Source organism: Chiloscyllium punctatum, chromosome 32, assembly GCF_047496795.1.
Source record: "Chiloscyllium punctatum isolate Juve2018m chromosome 32, sChiPun1.3, whole genome shotgun sequence".
NCBI classification, from domain to species: Eukaryota; Metazoa; Chordata; class Chondrichthyes; order Orectolobiformes; family Hemiscylliidae; genus Chiloscyllium; species Chiloscyllium punctatum.
In genome coordinates, this window is record NC_092770.1 from 46,220,710 (window position 1) to 46,241,258 (window position 20,549).

Here is a 20,549-nt window from a genome sequence, read left to right on the forward strand (position 1 = left end):
CTTTGAAGTGCTTACAATGTATTAACATCCATCAGTAAATATAGTGACCAGTACTGTACAAAGTACTCCAAATGCAGTCTCACCAACGCCCTGCATAACTGAAGCATAACTCTTGCATTCAATACCCCACGCAATAAAATGTAATATTCTATTAGTTTTTCTAATTAATTCTGGTATCTGTATACTATTCAATGCATTAAGGCACCCAGATCCCTCTGCATCTTAGAGCTCTGCAACATCTCAACATTTCAATAATGTGCTTCTTTTTTGTAATCTTGTAATCTAACATTAATTATCTGGGGCTGCTGGGTATAGTGCATAGAGTTGTACAGTATGGAAGCCAACCCTTCAATCCAACTCATCCATGCTGACCAGATATCCTAAATTAATCTAGTCCCATTTGCCAGCATTTGTCCCATGTCCCTCTAAACCCTCCCTATTCATGTACTGATCCAGATGCCTTTGAAATGTTGTAATTGTACCAGCCTCCACTACTTCCTTTTTCAGGTCATTCCAAACAGGCACCAGCCTCTGTGTGAAAAAGTTGCCCCTTAGGTCCCTTTTAAATCTCACCTTAAACTATGCCTTCTAGTTCTGGACTCCACTATCCTGGGCAAAAGACTTTGGGTATTCACCCGATCTATGCCCCTCACAGTATTATAAATGTCTACATGGTCACCCCTCAATCTCCAAAGCTTCAGGGAAAAAAGCCTCAGCCTATTCAGCCTTGCCCTGTAGCGCAAACCCTCCAACCCTGTCAACATCCTTATAAATCTTTTATGAACCCTTTTAGGTTTCACAACATCCCTACTGTAGCAGGGAGCCCAGATTTGCATACAGTATTCCAAAGTGGTCTAACCAATGTCCTGTACAGCCTCAGTGTGACCTCCCAACTCCTATACTCAACACACTTACCAATAAAAGCAAGCATACTAAGCACCTTCTTCACTATCCTGTCTACCTGTGGGTCCACTTTCAAGGATCTATGAACCTGCACTCCAGGTGCCCTTGTTCAGCCACACTCCCAAGAACCTTACTATTAAGTGTATAAATCCTGCTGATTAGCCTTTCCAAAATTAGCACCTCACATTTATCTAAATTAAACTCCATCTGCCACTCCTTAGCCCATCGACCCATCTGATCAAAGTCCCTTTGTACTCTGAGGTAACCTTCTTCATTGTCCACCACACCACCAATTTTAGTGAGATCTGCAAACTTACATACCATATCTCTTATGTTCACATCCAAATCATTAAAGATGGCTATTACTTTTAAATAAATCAGTCATGAATTGGACAGGTACTACACTGCCAATCCAAGAATGACCTGTACTAATAAGCTAATTAGAGCCCAGGATACTCCTGATCATGCCCCGAAGTACTGACTCGAGAGGATTGGTTTTAGATGCAGAGTGTGTACAATGAAAACAGGAGAACCTCAGCTTGCAGAACAAGGGGCAGAACTCGAATCAGTTGAAAGTTGAGAGCCAGTCTTCCATTGGGAGTTGACTAAATCCACTGCATTATTAAATATCAATTATTTTGTACTTGCTCTGATAAATGTAATAAATACGGTGAAGTTTGTGATGATTTATTTGCACCTGTAATGGGGCTTGCAATTATTCAAAATGAGTGAACCTTTTGGTATTCTCAACTCACTGTATAATTGTAATTGATTTAGCTCTTATAATTATATTGAATCCCAAAATCTTACACATACACACACACACACACACACTTTCTGGAGTATTGAGTGATTTTGTGGGACACTGGTTCCTCTGAAGTTAATACAGTAGCCAATCTTGAGTTTGATCTGTATGAAGCTGGGAGAAACCATTTTAAAATCGGAGCTCTCAAGTTTATATGAGGGGACACTCTCAAAAAGTGAGTTATCAGCCCGAGCAATTGCTTTATAAATCAACCATAATTTTGCCTAAAGAGTTTGATGCAGATGCTGTTACCACAGAACCAGTGATAAATAGGAACAATTTTTTTTTCTCTCAACGCCTGCCTTACCTACAGAGCCTTATCCTGGAGCAACATCCAATTTTTCAACTAAATAAGCCATTGTAACTGCATTAGCCATTGTAACTGTTGAATTCTGGCTTCACATTTTGAACCTCCTTTGTCTGGAAAGAGAAATCTACAAGTAAATAATAGGCTGCAATGCTTAATGAACTGAAATGGTTTTCACATTTTTAAATGCTCTTTATCAATTTTTAATCTGTATCTATGTTCTTTCTAATAATTGTGTATCTATTGCTTAGTGACTTCTGCAATAGTTATGCAATGAACTTTGATCTTGCTTTAAAATGAGATCTTTCCTGCTGGTTATATTTGAATGGGGATGCAAAGGTCTAAACAAGCTCCAGATCATAAATCACTGACTGTTTGCACTGTGAACAAGTTTGTGACCAAAAGGAAAGCAGAAAATGTAACATCTGGATTTTCAAAACTTATTAAATAAAAACCTCAGTGTGCCACATTAAACAGAACTGGAGTTCATGGAACTGAAGAAACATATTGGCATTAAGGAATTGTTAACTTGACAAAGCAGAGAGGAGGAATGAATGGATAATTTTTAAAATGGTATCATGTAACTGGTGGTACCACAGGGGTCAATGTTTTGCCACTGGCTAGTTAAACAAAAAGTGGAGTTGATGCTCATGTTTTAGCCATATTACTTGTTCAGTCAATCAAGTGGTTTGATCCCTCACCTATCTGTGTTCTTAGAGTTATGCATGGCAAGCGTTGGTAGTACGAATGTTATTAATATGTGCAACATAATAATTTTGTTTTAAATTGCATATAATGAACAACTGCACTTTTTGTAATGCAACATGTATTGTTATCAAGTAACAAATAGCAGTTATTAGTTATCTAATTTGTAGCTTGAATATAACTTAATGGCTTCCCTTTTCCATTTCCTAACACTTATCCATTGTACCCCTAAGATTCTTTTTTATATCTCATCTACATATTACAACTCAGTGACATCTTCCAAAACCCATCGTTAGTTTTCTCATGTTTGCTGACAAAGCCCAATTGTATTTCACTAGCATCTCTTGACTCCTGTTGCTAAATTGTCAGACTGCTTGTTTAACATGCATTTATGAATGAAAAGCCACTTTCTCCAATTAATATTGGGAAATCAAAGCAATCATCTTTGATCCCAACAATGAATTTTCTTTGTTGACAGAATACCTTCATTTCTCTCCATGACATAACCAAACTGTTCACAGCTATGGTATTTATATTTAACCCCTGAGATAAACCTCAGTCCAGATAATTGTACCATAGCTAAGGCCACATTTCTGCATCTTTAACACTGCCTGTTTTTCTCCTTGCTTCCAATCATCCATGCTGATCCAGTGATCCATGCCTTTCCTTCTAGAGTATACTCAGGTCTGGTAACATGTAGTAAGGGAAAGAGAGTTAATATTATAGGTTTGTGACCTTTCAGCAGAGCTCTAACTTACTACTTTGATCAGCCTTTGGTCATTTTTGTTTTATGCTTTAATAACCACCAGAATCTCAGCCCACATTTTTATCACCACTGTAATTATAAAATTCCTCACTGAAACTAATTTAAAATCAGTATATTATTGCAGTTTTGTTTTGTTTAAATTGAATATACACCTGTCTACAAAATATTATTTTTCTGGACATGTTGGCATCTGTTAGAGCTATTTCATTATGCAACATTATTTGGTATCTGTTCTGAAGTCTGCTAGAAAGGTCAATACTTTTTGTATGCTTCAGATTTTCATGAGTTCTGCTTCTTGACTTTTATCGATTGGGTTGTTGAAATCAAAATGCATTTATTTTGCCACTTTTTACAATTGATTTTAGGGAATTAATCAATGTGGAGAAAGAAGAGGGAGTAAATGGATAAAAAGAGAGCCGAACATGGCTAGCACCACCTCTCATTAACTCAGTCATTGCAAAGACTTATTTTTCTATCATCTGATTGGATAAAGAGACCTGTCTCCAGCAATCAGAATAATCCGGTGTGATTCCCTTCCCCCTGTACCGCCACCATCATAAATCTGCAACCATTTAAAGATTAAATCTGGTTGGATTATACACCAGCTGTGATGTTACACCAGTTTGCTCTCATTTTTTCACTTGAACTTGACCAGGTCATTGGGCGCTTTGAACACTAAAGACCACCTTAATCAGGACTCAACAACATTTTCTGACATTTTTTTGCAATCTTGTGGAGAAGAATGGATGCTGTTTCAATTGCGTGTTTGCATATGCACAAATGATTCTTTGTTCAGAGCTTGTTGAAATGTTCATGATTGACTTTCAGAGACAGGGATATTTCCGCTGTTCATGACAGTAAATAGAAATAAAATGGATACTCAGCACTTAGTGCTTTTTTTCTTTACTATAGGAAGAATCTTCACTGAGAAGACACTACTTCAGGCCATTATGTGAACAACGTTCCTGCAACTTTGTTGGATCAAGTGGCTTGTTTTTGTTCATATAATTCTATTTATTTTGGTTTGATGGAAAAGAGAATGCTCCGATGGTGCTTTGAGAACGGTTTGAGGCTATACTTTATTTTGCGGATTATCTGCTCCAGCTGCTGCCTCCTTTGTTTTGTCAAAGCCCAAAGCAGGATCCCAACTGAGATGTAAGTGCCCAGCCTCATTGCATTTTAGCATTTTAAACTGAAAATGCATATATTGTTTTAAGGGAGCACTAAGTTAAATCCCTTAATGATTGATTTTCATTTTTTTATCTTTTGTCCAAAAGTTTTCTACTTAACATGATGAAAATGTATTTTTAATTTTTAATTTCAGAAACCTCTTGCCAGTGTTTGCTCAAAAATTCCCATTCAAGAGCATGTATTTTTTCAAGAGTTTCCTCAACATGTGTAGTATCTAACTAGTTGCCCAGTGTTAATAAATGGTTTTTGAAGTTATTTCACTTTCTTTAAACAAATACTCTTCCTATTGTAAGTTAGAACCCATTCTAAATATCCTTTTCTTTGTTAGTGTGCAACTGTGGGCTTCAGAATTTGGTGGAGAGCTGAATTCCATTGTTACAAAATATTCAGGCTCCTTATTGCTACAGAAGGTCAGTAAACAGAATCAAATATTTTATATATTTTTAAACAGGACATAAGCAAGACTTTAAACAGTTACATGAAACAAGACCTTAAACAGTACATGTCGACAAGATCAGTGATTATGGGGTTCATGCAAGATTTCATAGGCTATTTGAACATTTGTTAAAAAAGCCCTTGTGATGAATATTGTATTTAATTTATTCAGTGAGTGACATATACCAATAGCCTGGAGTATTAATGGGGTAATTTTGAAACAATGTCCAAAAAATGTATAATTACGTAAGTTAAATTTTGTATTTCAGCCTTAATTAACTTTAACTTACCTTCATTCTATTTTCAACTATTGTTGACAATGGATTCATTGGTGAAATCTCTCATCACTTCAACATATGAATGACCAGCAAGTGCATCGTTTAATTGGTAATATCTCATATGATCTTAAGCCAGGTCCTGATTCAGAAATTGCTGTAATTTGACATTAAACAGCCAAAATGTGGGCAGTCAACTTCAATTGAAAGTAGTAATAGGCTCTAATGCAATAGAATATTAGGTATTATTGCTGTAAATCATTGAATTTGCTATGTCCTTAGAAAGCCATCTACTGTTAACACAGCAGACAACACTGCACATGTTACCTCCGGGATGGAAGAAATTGTTGGTAAAGATTTCTTAGTTTATGCTTAATGTTCTTTAGCTATCTTATTCATATTCTTTTCTTATTTACATTGAAAACATATCAGAAATATGTGAAATATTATCAGCTTTCGAACTTGAATTGTTTTTACAATAAGGTATAGGGCTACAGGTTAGTGTTATAAAGATCATAAAATCTTTTAAATGTTCTCAGAAGATGTGACTACAATTTTTAAAGTTTGGGAGAACCCATGCAGTGTTAATAGAACAAATATTTATAGTTCTGGGTTTATAACAATAGAAGCACATTAAATCATTAGTTTGTGTTCAGTTCAGGAAATACCAGTTTTAGTTAAGAATCAAGATTTGAGTTTAGAAACAAATGTTTTTGTATCGTTTTAGCATGTTTTGGTTCAGTTCACTGGAACTAAGTCTCTACAGTGGCAGTGTTATTTTCCAAAGCCAAGTGTACAAGCCAGGAAAGCTCAGGGTGGAAATCTTCAGGTTATTAGACTTCAAAAGTTCAGGCAATCATAAAATTGTCTCTAAGTCAAGAAAGAAACTAGAAAAAGTAAGGAAACACTTAGATTTAAGAATACAGTTTCTCTGGACTTGCATGTCTGTAGTGTTGGGAGCAAAGAGAAACTTTGTTTTTGATGTTTGTTAAGATCTTTCTAATGATAATATCAAGAATTTGGTTTGTTCCTTTGCTTCTTTTGTATGATGAACTTTGGTTCTGTTGCTAAATGATGTACAACTTCATGTTATATATTTGTGACTAATGGATCATCAAACAAGTGGAGCTGTAGGACAAAAATTTTAAATTTCTGTCTGATAATGATGAAAATGATTTTTGCAAAAAACCCCACCAAAACTAAACATTTAGCCTATCAAGCAATGTTTCATTCAGTGATCTGACTTGTCCACATATAGTATCAGCTGATATCATGACAGTTGCTTAAGGAATTATGGTCCATGTTGCCATGTGTCGATCAAAACATTTGGAAGAAAGTACAACATGTACAAACAAGGGACTGAGGCATCAACCATCCAGGGCAGTAAATTAAACTGTTAATTACCGTTAACACTTTGTAATACAATTGGAGCATTTAATTCATTTTCATTGTTTATTTGAAGCTCTTTCCATTCCTATTGTCAAGTCTGTGTTTGCCTTTTAAGAGACAATGCATCGTTTAAGTTTTAATGGTTATCATTACAACAGTTATCCCTTCATTCTGCTGAGTTTGCAGTTCTGAAATGTTGTCTGTCTTAAAATCTGGAACTAGATAACTGTACATGAACAGAAGGTTTGACTATAGCTATTTGTTTTGATATAACTTCAATTATAAATGTAACAGTTGATGTCTCCATCACGTGACTCAAGATTTAGCAGAACAAAATAATTTTTTGAATTGGTATCTAGATTCTAGAATTTTAAAATTTTAGAATTTTCCATATGGCCCTCATCTAGCATAGGTATGTTCGGAACTAAAAAGATGGGCAGTAAATGGGAAGAAACTCTATCCTGGCAGTATCTATGGAGAGGAAAAAAGAATGTTTTGAGTCCAATAACTGTTCAAAAAAAGGGGAGAAACCTGCAATCCTGAACGCCTTTCATGGAAAACTTTTAACACAGAGAGTAGTTTGATTGGGTAGCCAGTTGTCTCATTGATTAGCACTGCTGCCTCACAGTTCCAGGGACTTGGGCAACCGACTGTGTGGAGTCTGCACATTCTCCCCATGCTGGTTTCATTTGGGTGCTCCGGATTCCCTCCATACTCCAAAGATGTGCAGGTTAGGTAGATTGGCCATGATAAGTTGTCCACAGTATCCAGGGATATGTAGGTGAAGTGAATTCGCCTTGGGAAAGGTATGGTTACAGGGACAGGGTAGGTGGTTGGTCTGGGTGGGATGCTTTTCAAAAGATCAGTATGGACTGAATGGCCTGCTTCCACACTGAAGGAATTCTATGATTCGATGTATATGGAATGAACTGTCAGAGGGAGTGGTGAATGCAGTTGCAACATTTAAAAAAATATTTGGTATGTACATGAATACGAAAGGTTTGGAGGAATATGGGACAAATGTAGGCATGTTGGGAATACGGGTCGGCATGGACTCGTTGGACTGAAGGGTCTGTTTCTACGCTATATGGTCTATGACTGAATGACCTCTGGGCAACAAATTGTTTCACAACCAATTAAGTACGTTTGAGGTGTAGTACTATGTTCTGGCTTTAGATCATTCATATTTAAAAAGACATCCAAATAATATGCTTTACCCACGAGAATTGCATAACAAGGTTTAATTCTTAAAATGAAAAGCTTGATTGTATATGGAGCAAAGCAAATAACTAAGTTAATCTTAGTAATTATAACCATGTATAGTATGCAGTCTGTTCTATTTGTGTCCCAACAATTCTCTTCAGTCACATCAATCTTAAAGTTATTACATCTATTTAAAAAAAGCCATAATTATGCTAAAGTCTTATAGAAACTTTTTCTCTATTCCAGCTATTCTCAGAATTTTTTTTCACCATCCCAGGGCTGCGGATGCCTTTCTAGTTATTTTTTGCAACACTTAATATTGCTTTTTAGGAACGGTTGTTCTGAGCAAACAAACTGCTGTTTTTTCCACATTATAACATTGACTACCAACGTGAAATCTAGTTTACCATCCATGTTAATAGCTTTAAGAGTAATTTTTAGTTTTGGGAGGTTAGTAAAAGTAAGTTGTTAAAATGTGTTTAACAGAGTGCCAGAGAAAAAAATGACAGCTCATATTAATCTGCTTGTTGCTATTTCTGCCATAAGACTCCGCGAGGAACACTAAATTCTTCTAGTTTTAGATTGGATAATCTTCTCACAAAACAAAATCAAAAATCTGCTTTTTATTTCAAGGGGAGAGCATGAACAATAAAAATTGCAAACCTCCCTAAAATTCATGATCTGAGAACATTCCAGCGCAGGCTACATCAACTGTTGATTTAATATTCACTTGAAGCTGACACCACCTAGGGAAGAGCAGCTTGCTTGATTGGTACCACATCCATTCCTTCCACCACTGATGCTCTGTAGCAGTGGTGTATACTATCTATAAGATGAACTACAGAAATTCATCGAAAATCTTCAGACAGCAACTTCCAAACCCATGAACACTTCCATCCAGAAGGACTAGGGCAGCAGATGCATAGGAACACCATACCAAACAAGTTCCCTTATAAGCCATGCACCATCCTGACTTGGAAATATATGGCAATTCTTTCATTGTCACTGGGTCAAAATCTTGGAATTGCATCCCTAACAGCAATATGGGTCTACCACCACAACATCAAGGGTAACCAGGGATAGGTAATAAATGCTGGCCCAGCCAGCTATTCCTGTATTCCACCTGAACAAAAAGATTATCCCTCATTTACACTTTCTTCTTTTGATCTGATGAGGAAAACTACAATTCAGTCTTCACTAAAATGTTCTTTAAACAAATTTAACTCTACCTCCTAAAGCTCAAACATCTCTGGACTATTCATCTTGCAAGCTTTACAGACAGCATGGACTGAACCTTAATAATATTTTGACTAAATCAACTTTTCATCCAGTGTCTTGTCGGATATTTTTTCCATGAAGTGTAAGATTTTTCTCACAATATTTGTCTCATCTCACCTCATTAATTACCTCCCACTTCAGGATGGCACTTCTGTCATCATCAAATGCTAGCCCAATTCAACCACATTTTGATGCCAAAAGTAATCACCACTCACTGGATGTTTCAAATGTTGCAGTGCCATCTTTAAACTCTGGCCAAGTTTGGAAATTGTAGAGTTGCCCTTGCAATGTAATCGCACAGCAGCCCAAACATGCTCCTCACAATCCATAGCTGATGTGGCAAATGCACTCTAACAAATACAGCTCCACTTTCTTGTCCCAATCTGTTTACTAACCAGGTCACAGTTTACTTGTCCTGAGCCACATCCCATCAACTAGCCTCTAACTCACTGCTAGTCTGTGCCCCAGTGGTCACTGAAGGCAGCATCTTCTCACTTTCCAATGATGGACTATCACAGACAAGCAAGCATTCAGGCATTTCCAAAAATGAGCTTTCATTTAGTCATCAAACTGAGAGGCACAATGCAAATGCAAAGCTGGCATGATGACCAATAACTATTTTACATTTCAATGACAGTCTGCACCCAGCTCCCATCTACTCATCCCATCTGGTTTGTCCTGCTCTTGTGTCGTCTTCCTCTTCTGAAAACTGCTGCCTTGACCTTTATATCCACCAGGAGAGAATGACCTCCTACTCCTGCTGGTCTCAGGTCCTGATCCAGCACAGTTCTATTGCAGTATCCCAGGACAGAAGCTGCATCAACACTGCACCTTTATTATCCCAAGAAAATAAAATTGAAGTTGAAAAGCTCTGGTCCTCTTGTAGCTGTGTGTATCCTGAGTGTTTCCGCAGATGTGACCTTTGTCTGAACTGTATGCTTCTTAGCTTCTGCAGTGACTTGCTGCAGCTCCCAAGCTTCTTGTAAGTTTGCCCCTCTTGCAAATGCCTAATATTGCTGGCGGCACGGCGAATCAGTGGTGAGCACTGCTGCCTCACAGCGTCAGGGACCCAGGTTTGATTCCAACCTCAGGCAACTGTCTGTTTGAAGTTTGCACATTCTCCCCGTGTCTGTGTGGGTTTCCTCTGGGTGCTCCGGTTTCCTCCCAAAGTCCAAAGATGTGCAGGTCAGGTGGATTGACCATGGTAAATTGCCCATAGTGTTAGGTGCATTAGTCAGAAGGAAATGGGTCTGGGTGGGTTACCCTTTGGAGGGTCAGTGTGGACTTGTTGGGCCGAAGGGCCTGTTTCCTCACTTTAGGGAATCTACTCTAATCTAATCTACATGGCTTCCTATTGGCTGGGACTTATGTTGGGTCAAAAACAAATTCTTAGCTCGTTGAAACCTCCATGCTGGCATACTCTGCAGGTGATGGCTATTTATACTCCTCTACAATAAAACATGCTGCGCCCAAGCAGTGCCACCTACTTGGTAGAGGTACTGTAATGACTGAGTGGGCAACATAATAGTTGCTTGGGACTATTCTGTGTGCTATGAACCCTTCTCATCTCAGCCCCACAACAACCAAAGAAATTATCACTGCATACAGTAGTTCCCATCATTATACTCAGCATTCTTGAAGTTGCTCGAGTACTATTGTGGCCAGTATCTGGCTCTTTTGAAGTTAACGATGAAATCTGTATCATTTAAATGGGTACAAGTTGCAAGGACCAATGCCATGGTGGATATCATCTCTGATCAGCATTTAAACCCACCAAACACTTCTTTATACTGAAAGGTCTCATGAATGCTGATATGATTCCATATGAAGCCTAGTTGCATTTTGAAAGAGCACCATTGCCTTTGCCCCTTTGATGGTTTTGCTTTCAGCAGAAGTGAAGCCTGTTTTTATCCATTGAACTAACACTGACTCAATCTATCAGCCCAGACATTTTCTAGCAGTTACCTTGAGCAAATGGCCAGTGATGACAAGGAACGCAGCTCATGGTGGGCACTCGGCCTTGTCACCAGGTGTGCTTACAGAGTCTAAGTATCCTTTTACTTGGCCTATTTCCTTCAAACCCCATCATGCGGAAACCCACCACACAAAGCTTCACCTCCAATTTTCCTTTTTACCCGTGAACCCTGGCACTGTATCTTTTAAATGTGCACCGTGGTCCTGTACACTCTTCTTGGAGACCGCAGTGATTGTTATTATTAATGCCTCCCATTCTGTTGTGTTGCAGACCCACCTACCTGTTCCATGTTACTTGCCTTCTCCACCCACCCACACCTAAGATATCACTCATTCCCATCAAGACGGTGACTGATGGCATGTTCAGGATGTCAAACAATACATGCATTTCTGACTGATCAAAATAGCTAGGCTGATAAGGAACTAGAAAGGGGAGGCAATGGCCTAGTGGTATTATCGCTGGACTTTTAACCCAGAGATCCAGGTAATGTTCTGGGGATCTGGGTTCAAAACCTGCCACGGCAATTGGTGGAATTTGAATTCAATAAATATCTGGAATTAAGAGTCTGTGATGACCAAGAATCTATTGCCGATTGTTGGGAAAATCCATCTGGTTCACTAATACCCCTTTGGGAAAAGAAACTACCATCCTTACCTGGTTTGGTCTATATGTGAGTCCAGACCCACAGCAATGTGGTTGACTCTTAACTGCCCTCTGGGCAATTAGGGATGGTCAATAAATGCAGGCCTAGTCAGTGACACCCTCATCCTATGAATGAATTAACAAAATAGGATTCAGGGCCAACACAATGCTAGATATCCCCAGACTGTCAAGCTGTCATTGACTACAAGCATATATCTGACCATCTAGACCCCACAGACTAGGCAACCTCTTTCATGTACTGAAGACTCATTCGCTGTTGAAATCCTGTGTACAGAAACAGTAAAGGTGAATGAATGTAATTTTCTTCTTGTGTTTACTTAGTGATAAAGCACATTTTAAAATGATGTTTATCTTTTTTAAGGATGGAGATGTGCAAAAGAATTCATGTTTTTCCTTTTGGAGTATCAGATAGAATGAAATTAGACACTTTTATATGGCTGAAGTAACAGGAAGTTTGAAACTTCAAACATCAACTAGCGAACATTTTTAGCTGAAAAAGGCTGTTTTGGAGCAGTGCAATTGACTCGAGTATATAAGAGTGGCACTAGGAGTTTGAGGTGAGGAAAAACTGCCTGATGTCAGCCCTCTGGTCAAGCTACAGTATGCTGAGAACATTACATCCACTTCCACTAAACAGAAACTATCTTTCTTCCGCTTTGAGTGAATAGACCAAAAATAAAACTCCAGTCTCATACAAAATAAGACCAATTCCACCTGATCAGGGATTAAATTGAAGAATTACTCAATTGCAATACCATTACATCTGATTCCAGTTTCTGCCTCTCAAACAGCAGGATGAATTCTATCACATTGTGGTCATTATCCCCTAGAGGTTCTTTCGCCTTAAGCTCCTTAATCAAGCCTGCCTCATTGCACACACCAAATCCAGAATTGCCCGTTCCCTAGTGGATTCTACCACAAGTTGCTCCAAAAAAACTATTTCACAGACATTCCATGAATTGCTTTTCTTGAGCTCTGCCACCAACCTGCTTTTCCCAGTTCACCTGCATATTGAAGTCCCCATAAGCACTATATTACTGCTGGGTGACCTTTACATAACTTCCAGCCTGTTCTTCTTTTTTTCCTTTGAGATTCCTCAACTCTGCCCTCACAGATACTATGCCTTTTGACTCTATATCAAATCTTGCTATCAATTTAAGTTCATTTCTTACTAACTAGGCAGTCTGCCTCTCTGCCCATCCTATTGATAGGATATGTATTCTTGGATGTTTCTTTCCTAGCACTGATCTCCTTGCACCATGTTTCTGTAATACCCACAACATCATACCTGCTAATTTCAATCTGCGATACGAGTTCATTTACCCTATTTCTCATGTTGTGTAAATTTAAGTACAACTTCTGCAATCCTGTATTGACTGCCCTGTTTCTCATAGTTGTCCCCTTATTTGCTGTGCATGAAGTTAGATTCCTGACCCTCTCCATAATGTCTGTTCTATTACTTGTTCTGGAAACTTAAATAGATTCTGCTGAGGCCTTTCCTCCACCCCCCCGCCCCCCCCCCCCCCCCCCGCCCCACCCCATCACCACTACCATGATTTAGTTTAAAGCCCTATTCACAGCCCTAGTTATGTGATTTACCAGGACTCTGGTCCCAGCATGATTCAAGTGGAGGCCATCCCATCAAAACAACTTCAAATTCATTCAACACACAAAGCCGAAACATTTTTCAGGGAACAAAGGAAAAAGGAACAGGTATCTCTACAGAGATTGGCTTTCTGAAAAAGAAAAATACTAACGATTGATTTATTGATGACGTTGAAAAGACAAAGCCATGGAATATTCTGGAGTTTGTTGCTCTGACATTCTCATGAGGGACATGGATAGTGTGAATAGTCAAGATCTTTCTTCGCGAATGGGGAGTTCAAGACTAGAAGGCATGAATTTAAGGTGAGAGGGGAAAGATTTCAAAGGGACCTGAGGGGTAACTTCTTTCATGCAGAGGGTGGTGCATGTATGAAACGAGCTGCCAGAGGGAACGGTGAAGGCTGGTACAATTACAACATTTGAAAGGCATCTGAATAGGAAAGGTTTTAGAGGGATATGTGCCAAATACTGGCAAATGGGACTGGGTCAGATTGGAATGTCAAGTCGGCGTGGACGAGATGAACTGAAGTATCTGTTTCCATGTCTTAGACTCACTCCAGTGTGGAAACAGCTCCTTCGGCCCAACCAGTCCATACTGAAGAGAAAACCACCCAGACCCATTTCCCTCTGACTAATGCACCGAACACTACGGGCAATTTAGCATGGCTAATTCACCTGACCTGCACACCTTTGGACTGTGGGAGGAAATGGGAGCACCCAGAGGAAACCCACACAGGCATGGGGAGAATGTGCAAACTCCACACAGTCAGTCGCCCAAGGCTGGAAGCGAACCTGGGACCCTGGTGCTGTGAGGCTGCAGTGTCTATAATAATCATTGCCCTATTGGCATGTTTGAGATCTGTATATAAGATGTTATAGGAATGTTTGGGCCTTCTTGTGGCACAGTGCTAATGTCTCTAGCCCTGGACCAGAGGCCCTGGTTCAAGTCCTGCCTGCTTGCATTGTATTGCATCTCTGAACAGGTTGATTATAAAAATACGTTAAATTTTCAAAACAAGTCATCAACACTAAAATAAAAGGAGCTGAAGTTCTGGACACTTTGTTTGTGATATGGACTGTTTGATCTTCAGAAGTATGTTTTCCCTAGGAAAAGAAGGTGCTTATAGTGGTTGAGTGCTGATCATCTCTCCTCCACCCTGCTCCAGCACTTATCTAATTCAGCAGTTTTGATCACACAATTTACCATCTATAGCACCTGTGGTTTTGGTTGTAATGAGGTCCACATAATCTTTCACTGTATCTGCAGTTGGTGCCATTTTGCTGCGGATGATAACTGACATTAAGTCTGAACACTGAAAGTAGGCATATAGCCAATTTTGACATTGCAATTTTGGCCTCCCTTCTCAGTGGCATGTAAACAGATCACCAATTGCTGGTAGATTAGTTTTTATTTACTCATTCTGGCTAAGTTTGTGTAAGTGTTGAGGTTTTCTTTGCTGTAAAGTCTGAAATGAGTGGTACTGCATGTGGTGAAGGAGACTTCGTTCTTAATTCAAGGATTCTGGCCTGATTCTGGAATGGGTGCTGTAGTTATCAGTTCATATGGTCTCTAGCCTAACTATAACAAGAAAAAGACAAGCTGCTTATTGAGGAACTTAGATGATGAACTGATGCCTTATTCAGACAGGCACTTCAACACTTCTAATCCTAAACTGGGATCAATCTTCATGACATTTCCATTTTCATGCAAGAGGTATTCATTGAAATCTATCTTCACCTGCAGGCAGATCTTCAGCCTCAAAACAAGGTATAGATGACATTGTCAGTGTCTGAGAAACTAACCTGTGACATCAGAATCTTTCCAGGCTAGAGCAAATGACAATGATACTATCTCCCTTTTTTTAATCCATTGGTGTACAAGTGAAATGGCTGATTGTGGTTCTGGCATAGGGGAGTATGCTACCTTTTTGTTTTCTAACCAGTGTTGTGCATACATTATATTTGAGGACCTGGAAAAAAAATCTGGAAGATGTGGAACTTTGAGCATCATCCGGATTGAAAAGTTTTTACACCATATTGTTCCTTGGAAATGGAGTCAATAATTTTGGTGCTGTGGCTTACCTTCTGTTTACAGAACCTGAAGTGACTTCAGAGAAAAGACCAACACAGTTTAGAGGGATGACAGAGGGTTTATGGCTCTTAATTACTGGAAGACTTGTGTTTGAAAAATTATGGGGGGCCTCTATGCCAATAGTAACTCTTCAACCCTTTTTCAGAGTTTAAGATTTTATGTTCATTATCCATTTGGTTAGGAAGAAACCCTGAGAGCTGCAAGTCTGTCTCTTTCTCAGCAGAAATTTGATAACCTGAAAGGTTACACACCAGTATTTCCAAAGACTCAAAACTAAAGATCTTCCATCAGTTTGTGGCAGCAATGCAATATCATCATCAAGAAATACTGTTGACCATGAGAAGTGATTGCTTTGTGTGCTGTCTTTTCAGACCCTCGGCCCATGGGGTGTTTTAGCTTTTGTAACCCCATCTTTTAAAAAAAACTGCAGAGATTTTGCTTTTGGTTGTTTGTCTGTTTGGGATTAGAAGGATCATCTTTCAGTTCCAGATTATAACTTGGCCATTAACCAATGTGTGCCATATATTTTAAGGATAACCTCTGTGTTGCAATAAACAAATGACTTTTAGTTCAAAGCCATTGTGATGACAGTACAACAGAGAATCTATTCACTTTTTTTGAATCAGCATGTTTTATACTAATGATGTGATTGATTGATTGGTTGGACTTGATTACCAGCATAATTCTGCCATCAAGAGGAACAAGAAATCTCAGTCTTGAGAGATGTGGTAGACCATTTCTGAGAAAAAGTTTCTTTACTCCAGAGGGTGGGGAACCTATGGATTTGCTTACCACAGAAGGTTGCAAATTTGAAATCAGGAGGGTGATGGTTAAAAGGTATATTTCTTTAAAATAAATGAGGTATTAGGAGAGAGAGAGTGGGAGTTTTGACTTTGAAATAGAGGATCAGCCATGATTGTTAAATGGCACACTGGGCTCAATTGGTTAATGGCCTGTACTTGCTCTATTTTCAGTTTTTCTATATTATAGTCATACCAAACAAAGTAGAAATGCATATGCCTTCACCAGGATCATTAGTTTCCCCTGTAATGCAAGGTACAGAACAAAACTGTACACATGGCTTTATGAGCACCACATCCAAAAACTGAGATGTACTATGATTAGCAAAGGTTGCTCTCTGTGAATGCGTGGGTGATGTGTGATCATGTTCAACAAATCATGCAGTATCCTGGCAGTAGTCATGATGTCTTTGTTTTAAAGTTCATGGTATTTCAACCAGAGATTATTTGCTGACCACCTGTTGCAGTATGCAACACAACCCCACATAGAAAACATTTTCTTATGGCAGCATGACTGTTATTATATGAGTAGACTGCTGATGTGTTCAAGCAATGCCCTGCCACATTCATTGGAATGTCTCCTGATTTGTTGAGCAAGACCTGGCATATCCCAATCAGTGAGCAGCTAAGGTGGAAGAGGTGCAGGAGGAGGAGGAGGACAAGGTGAGAAGCAAGAAGAGGACTACTCTTTCATCATTACCAGTTGTTTTATGCTTCAAAGGAACTCCTTAAAAAATACACTCTAGTACTTACTGTTGTTTATTGCTTGTGATTACACCTTGTTCTGTTGGGTTTTTTTTTAGAAAAATCAATACAAATTATTAATTTTTAAATTAAAACAAGAAGATACACTCTAGGTTTAATGGCTGCAGAAGGAGTTTTATTCCATGCTTTACATGTCTGCTGTTCTGCTTATGGCAGCCTTTCCAAATTCAGTTACTTTTTTTAAGTAACCACATCCAGGTGTGACTAGTCCCACAGAATAGATACCAGATGCACATAAATCAAACACTGAGCAATTGAATACTTCAGTGAAGGCAACAGTGCAAGTTTATGTGGAAGCCAGCTGTTTTTATGTGATGTAACAGGGTCTTAGTTTCCACTATATAGCATTAAGACATTGCGTGGCTTCTACTTGTGTTAATGAAAGCTGAGACATCATCTGTAAGAAGCTGTACCACAATGGATTCCACAAATGTACCACCACTTCCACAGTAAAGTGGGTTCCATATTATATGATAAGTTGCATTATATGATAAGTTGCCATCAGGCTCCTCTCTGCTGTCTGGCATCCAGTCAGCTTTCTGACAGCTGTAACATTGGAGCAAACACTCCTCGTACATGCTGATCATTCTTTTTTTTCTGTAAACTACCCAATTAAAATGTTCAACTGAGTTCACTACAGCATAACCCTGGTGTAAATTGTGCTTCAAGAAGGCGGTACCTGTGTGACCCCTTCATATCCTTCTTTCTAAGCTGTAATCTCCAGGTTATAGTAAATAGCCTAAAAATTACCCTAAGGTATGGCAGGACAGCTCAGCTATGAAGAATACACATCAGATCATATATTTCATGTGACCTTGATGGACATCAATATGGGCAGTGGGGGGGGAGGAGGGGAGGATACAAGCGGATTGAATGCCAATGGAAGACATGCTAGTAAACTGAGATTGGTGTGTACTAGATTGGGTTTGAGCATTCGTGTGCTGGGATGCCTCTACAAAGACTCTGACACATTAAAGCATATTCAGATGTATGCAGCATGTCACACAGATCACTTGGATATGTTAAATATGGTATGATTACTACCACCTTGCACACTTCTTCCCAAGTCATCTAAGAACAGCAGTGCTTCATATTAGAATTCATATTACCACTACTTACAGTTCTTTGAGAGAGGAAAGCAGGACTGTGCCCTTGTGAAAGCTATGAAATCTTTGCAATGTGCTTGGCAATTTGGTCCCATAGTTGATATATTAAAAGTCGTATGTAGTTATATGTAGTTATTTGTGTTTCAGAGAGATTACTAGGATTAGTTTGAAAGATCAATGACATAGTCAGGTTTGCTGTCTCCAGGATTTGTATTATACATTGTTGGAGCTGCAGTTTACTGTAATGGCAGGTGCACATTAACTCAAACCCAGGAGTGCTAGTTTAATGCAATAGTGCCTTGAAGGACCTCACATCATCCCCGAATGGACTCTGTTCCCACAGACAGGCCAAATTTATCCTGCCCAGTCTGGCTTTACTGAAAGCCAATTTTCCTCTCTATTGCACGGTTGACATTAGTTTGAAGATGGAATATTTTCCAGATCACGCTTGTGAGATTCAGATTTAGGGTCTGCCCTTCATTCTATGTGACCACCAAACTTCCATGTTCTGTTCTACACAACAATCTCTGTCAATCAGCTTTAAACCTTCCCATGTTCTCACCCAACCCCCTTTTTTGTTAACTATTAATATCCACTGATAACCCTATTTGACATTTACTCCCTAAACCCTTAAGATTGACCCTGATCCATTCTCAGATCAACTTGAGAGGGCAGCCCCAACTAAGAATATCTTAGCTCCCTTATTAATATCGATGGAGCATCTCAATCGAGAAATTGTAATCACCCGACTGGTTGAATTTGACCTGCAGATCATTGCCCACTCCAAAAGGACTGGACCCTCAGACCTATTCTTACTAAACGTCCAACAGAACATAGCTAAGCACTTGAACAGAGAATAAATGATGCCCTTGACTGACTGTGGCTGCTCCCCATTGACTGACCATTTTCCCCTTCTCAGTGGACTATCAGACTTGGCCATTTGATTGAACAACATGCAGTGTGTTTGCTGTGTAAGGTGTTGGCACATTGTGTGCATATGGCAATGATGTAGCACACTGCTGTACATTAACATGTTCACCCCTTGATTGTTCATTGCTGGGGACTATGACAACTGCCTGGCTTTTTATCTGTACTATAAGGCAAGTCAAAATAGAATTACTGTGAGACTGTATGTTCTGAATGAAGTGGTAATGCACAAAAGGCAAGAAAAGATAGATACCATGAACATCCAAGAAAGTGCAAGGTGAGTGAGTTCTATGAGAATAAGCAAAGGGTCCTGAGATGCATCCTGTTCTGATACATGAGATGTATGTCCCTGCTTGCAAAGCAACCTGGCAGCAGCATTGCAATGTAAGGTGTCAGTGAGCTCAAAGTGCAATAGTGAAGGGCTGAAGTGCCATTTAAGTTAATGTAAGATGTGTCATACTGATGTAGTGAGGGTGCTATGTTGTTGATGTAAACCTCTGTGGACAGAGGGTGCAGGTGGTCACTGCAGTGGAATTTCTCCATGATGTTGTGGACAACATGGAAAATCAGAAAAAGATATCCATGACCTGCAGCTATCAGGTACGAACTGACAAATCAGGAACTGGCACCATTTTAGTTTCTCATTGGAATCTAGAATATTAGCAACCTACATAGAACTGACGCAAAATTAGTTAATAATGAGATGCAAATATATGGAACTAGGTCTTTGCCACTTACTAACAAGATTCTGATCTTGCCAGTGAAATCTGAAGGAGAAAAATAAGATTTTTCTTCTCAAAATCCAGAAGGTAATTTTAAAAAAATTCTCACCATACTTCCCAACTTTGTCATTGTTCACATCATTCAAATGCTGGAAAATTTCGGCCCAGTTTTCTACCAACCAACCGATTTTCTGACCATGCTGCCATGCTATACCACAAGTTTTCATTTTTTTCAGTAACCTTTTGCAGTTATCTTATCAAATGCTTTTTGTAAATCTAAATATAGCACCTTCACAGACTCCTAAAATACATAGCACATTGGTTAAACAGGATTTGCCTTTGACAAAACCAAGCTGACTCTTCCCAATTACTTGAACTTTCCTGTTCCCTGCTTCCCATGACTTGCCCACCTTCTAAGGGTAGATCTGTAGCCCACCATTCACCTTGTATTCACTAAAACTGACATTGAGATGTTTGAGAAAGGTAAGTTCAGGTTTGTTTTTTTAACTTCTGTACAAACTAAGTACCCATATTTAGGGGTCAAACCAAGTCCTCTGTGCCACGTTATTCCTTTCTGACACACACACACACATACACACACACAGTCTTAGCTTTCATTGATGAGAATATTTACAGT

The 20,549-nt window shown here is 39.0% G+C and overlaps 1 protein-coding gene across 6 annotated transcripts in view; it reads left to right on the forward strand.

Annotated features, from left to right (window-relative positions):
- The first annotated feature begins 4,086 nt into the window (after positions 1-4,086).
- The window catches only part of LOC140458136 (voltage-dependent calcium channel subunit alpha-2/delta-4-like), a 491,615-nt gene continuing 475,152 nt past the window's right edge, over positions 4,087-20,549 (forward strand). For all 6 annotated transcript variants that reach the window (XM_072552257.1, XM_072552261.1, XM_072552258.1 and 3 more), the window contains exons 1-2: positions 4,087-4,641; positions 5,006-5,087. In XM_072552257.1, the coding sequence (XP_072408358.1) occupies positions 4,514-4,641; positions 5,006-5,087 (210 nt within the window). In that variant the 5' untranslated portion in view covers positions 4,087-4,513. The remainder of the gene's footprint in view (positions 4,642-5,005; positions 5,088-20,549) is intronic.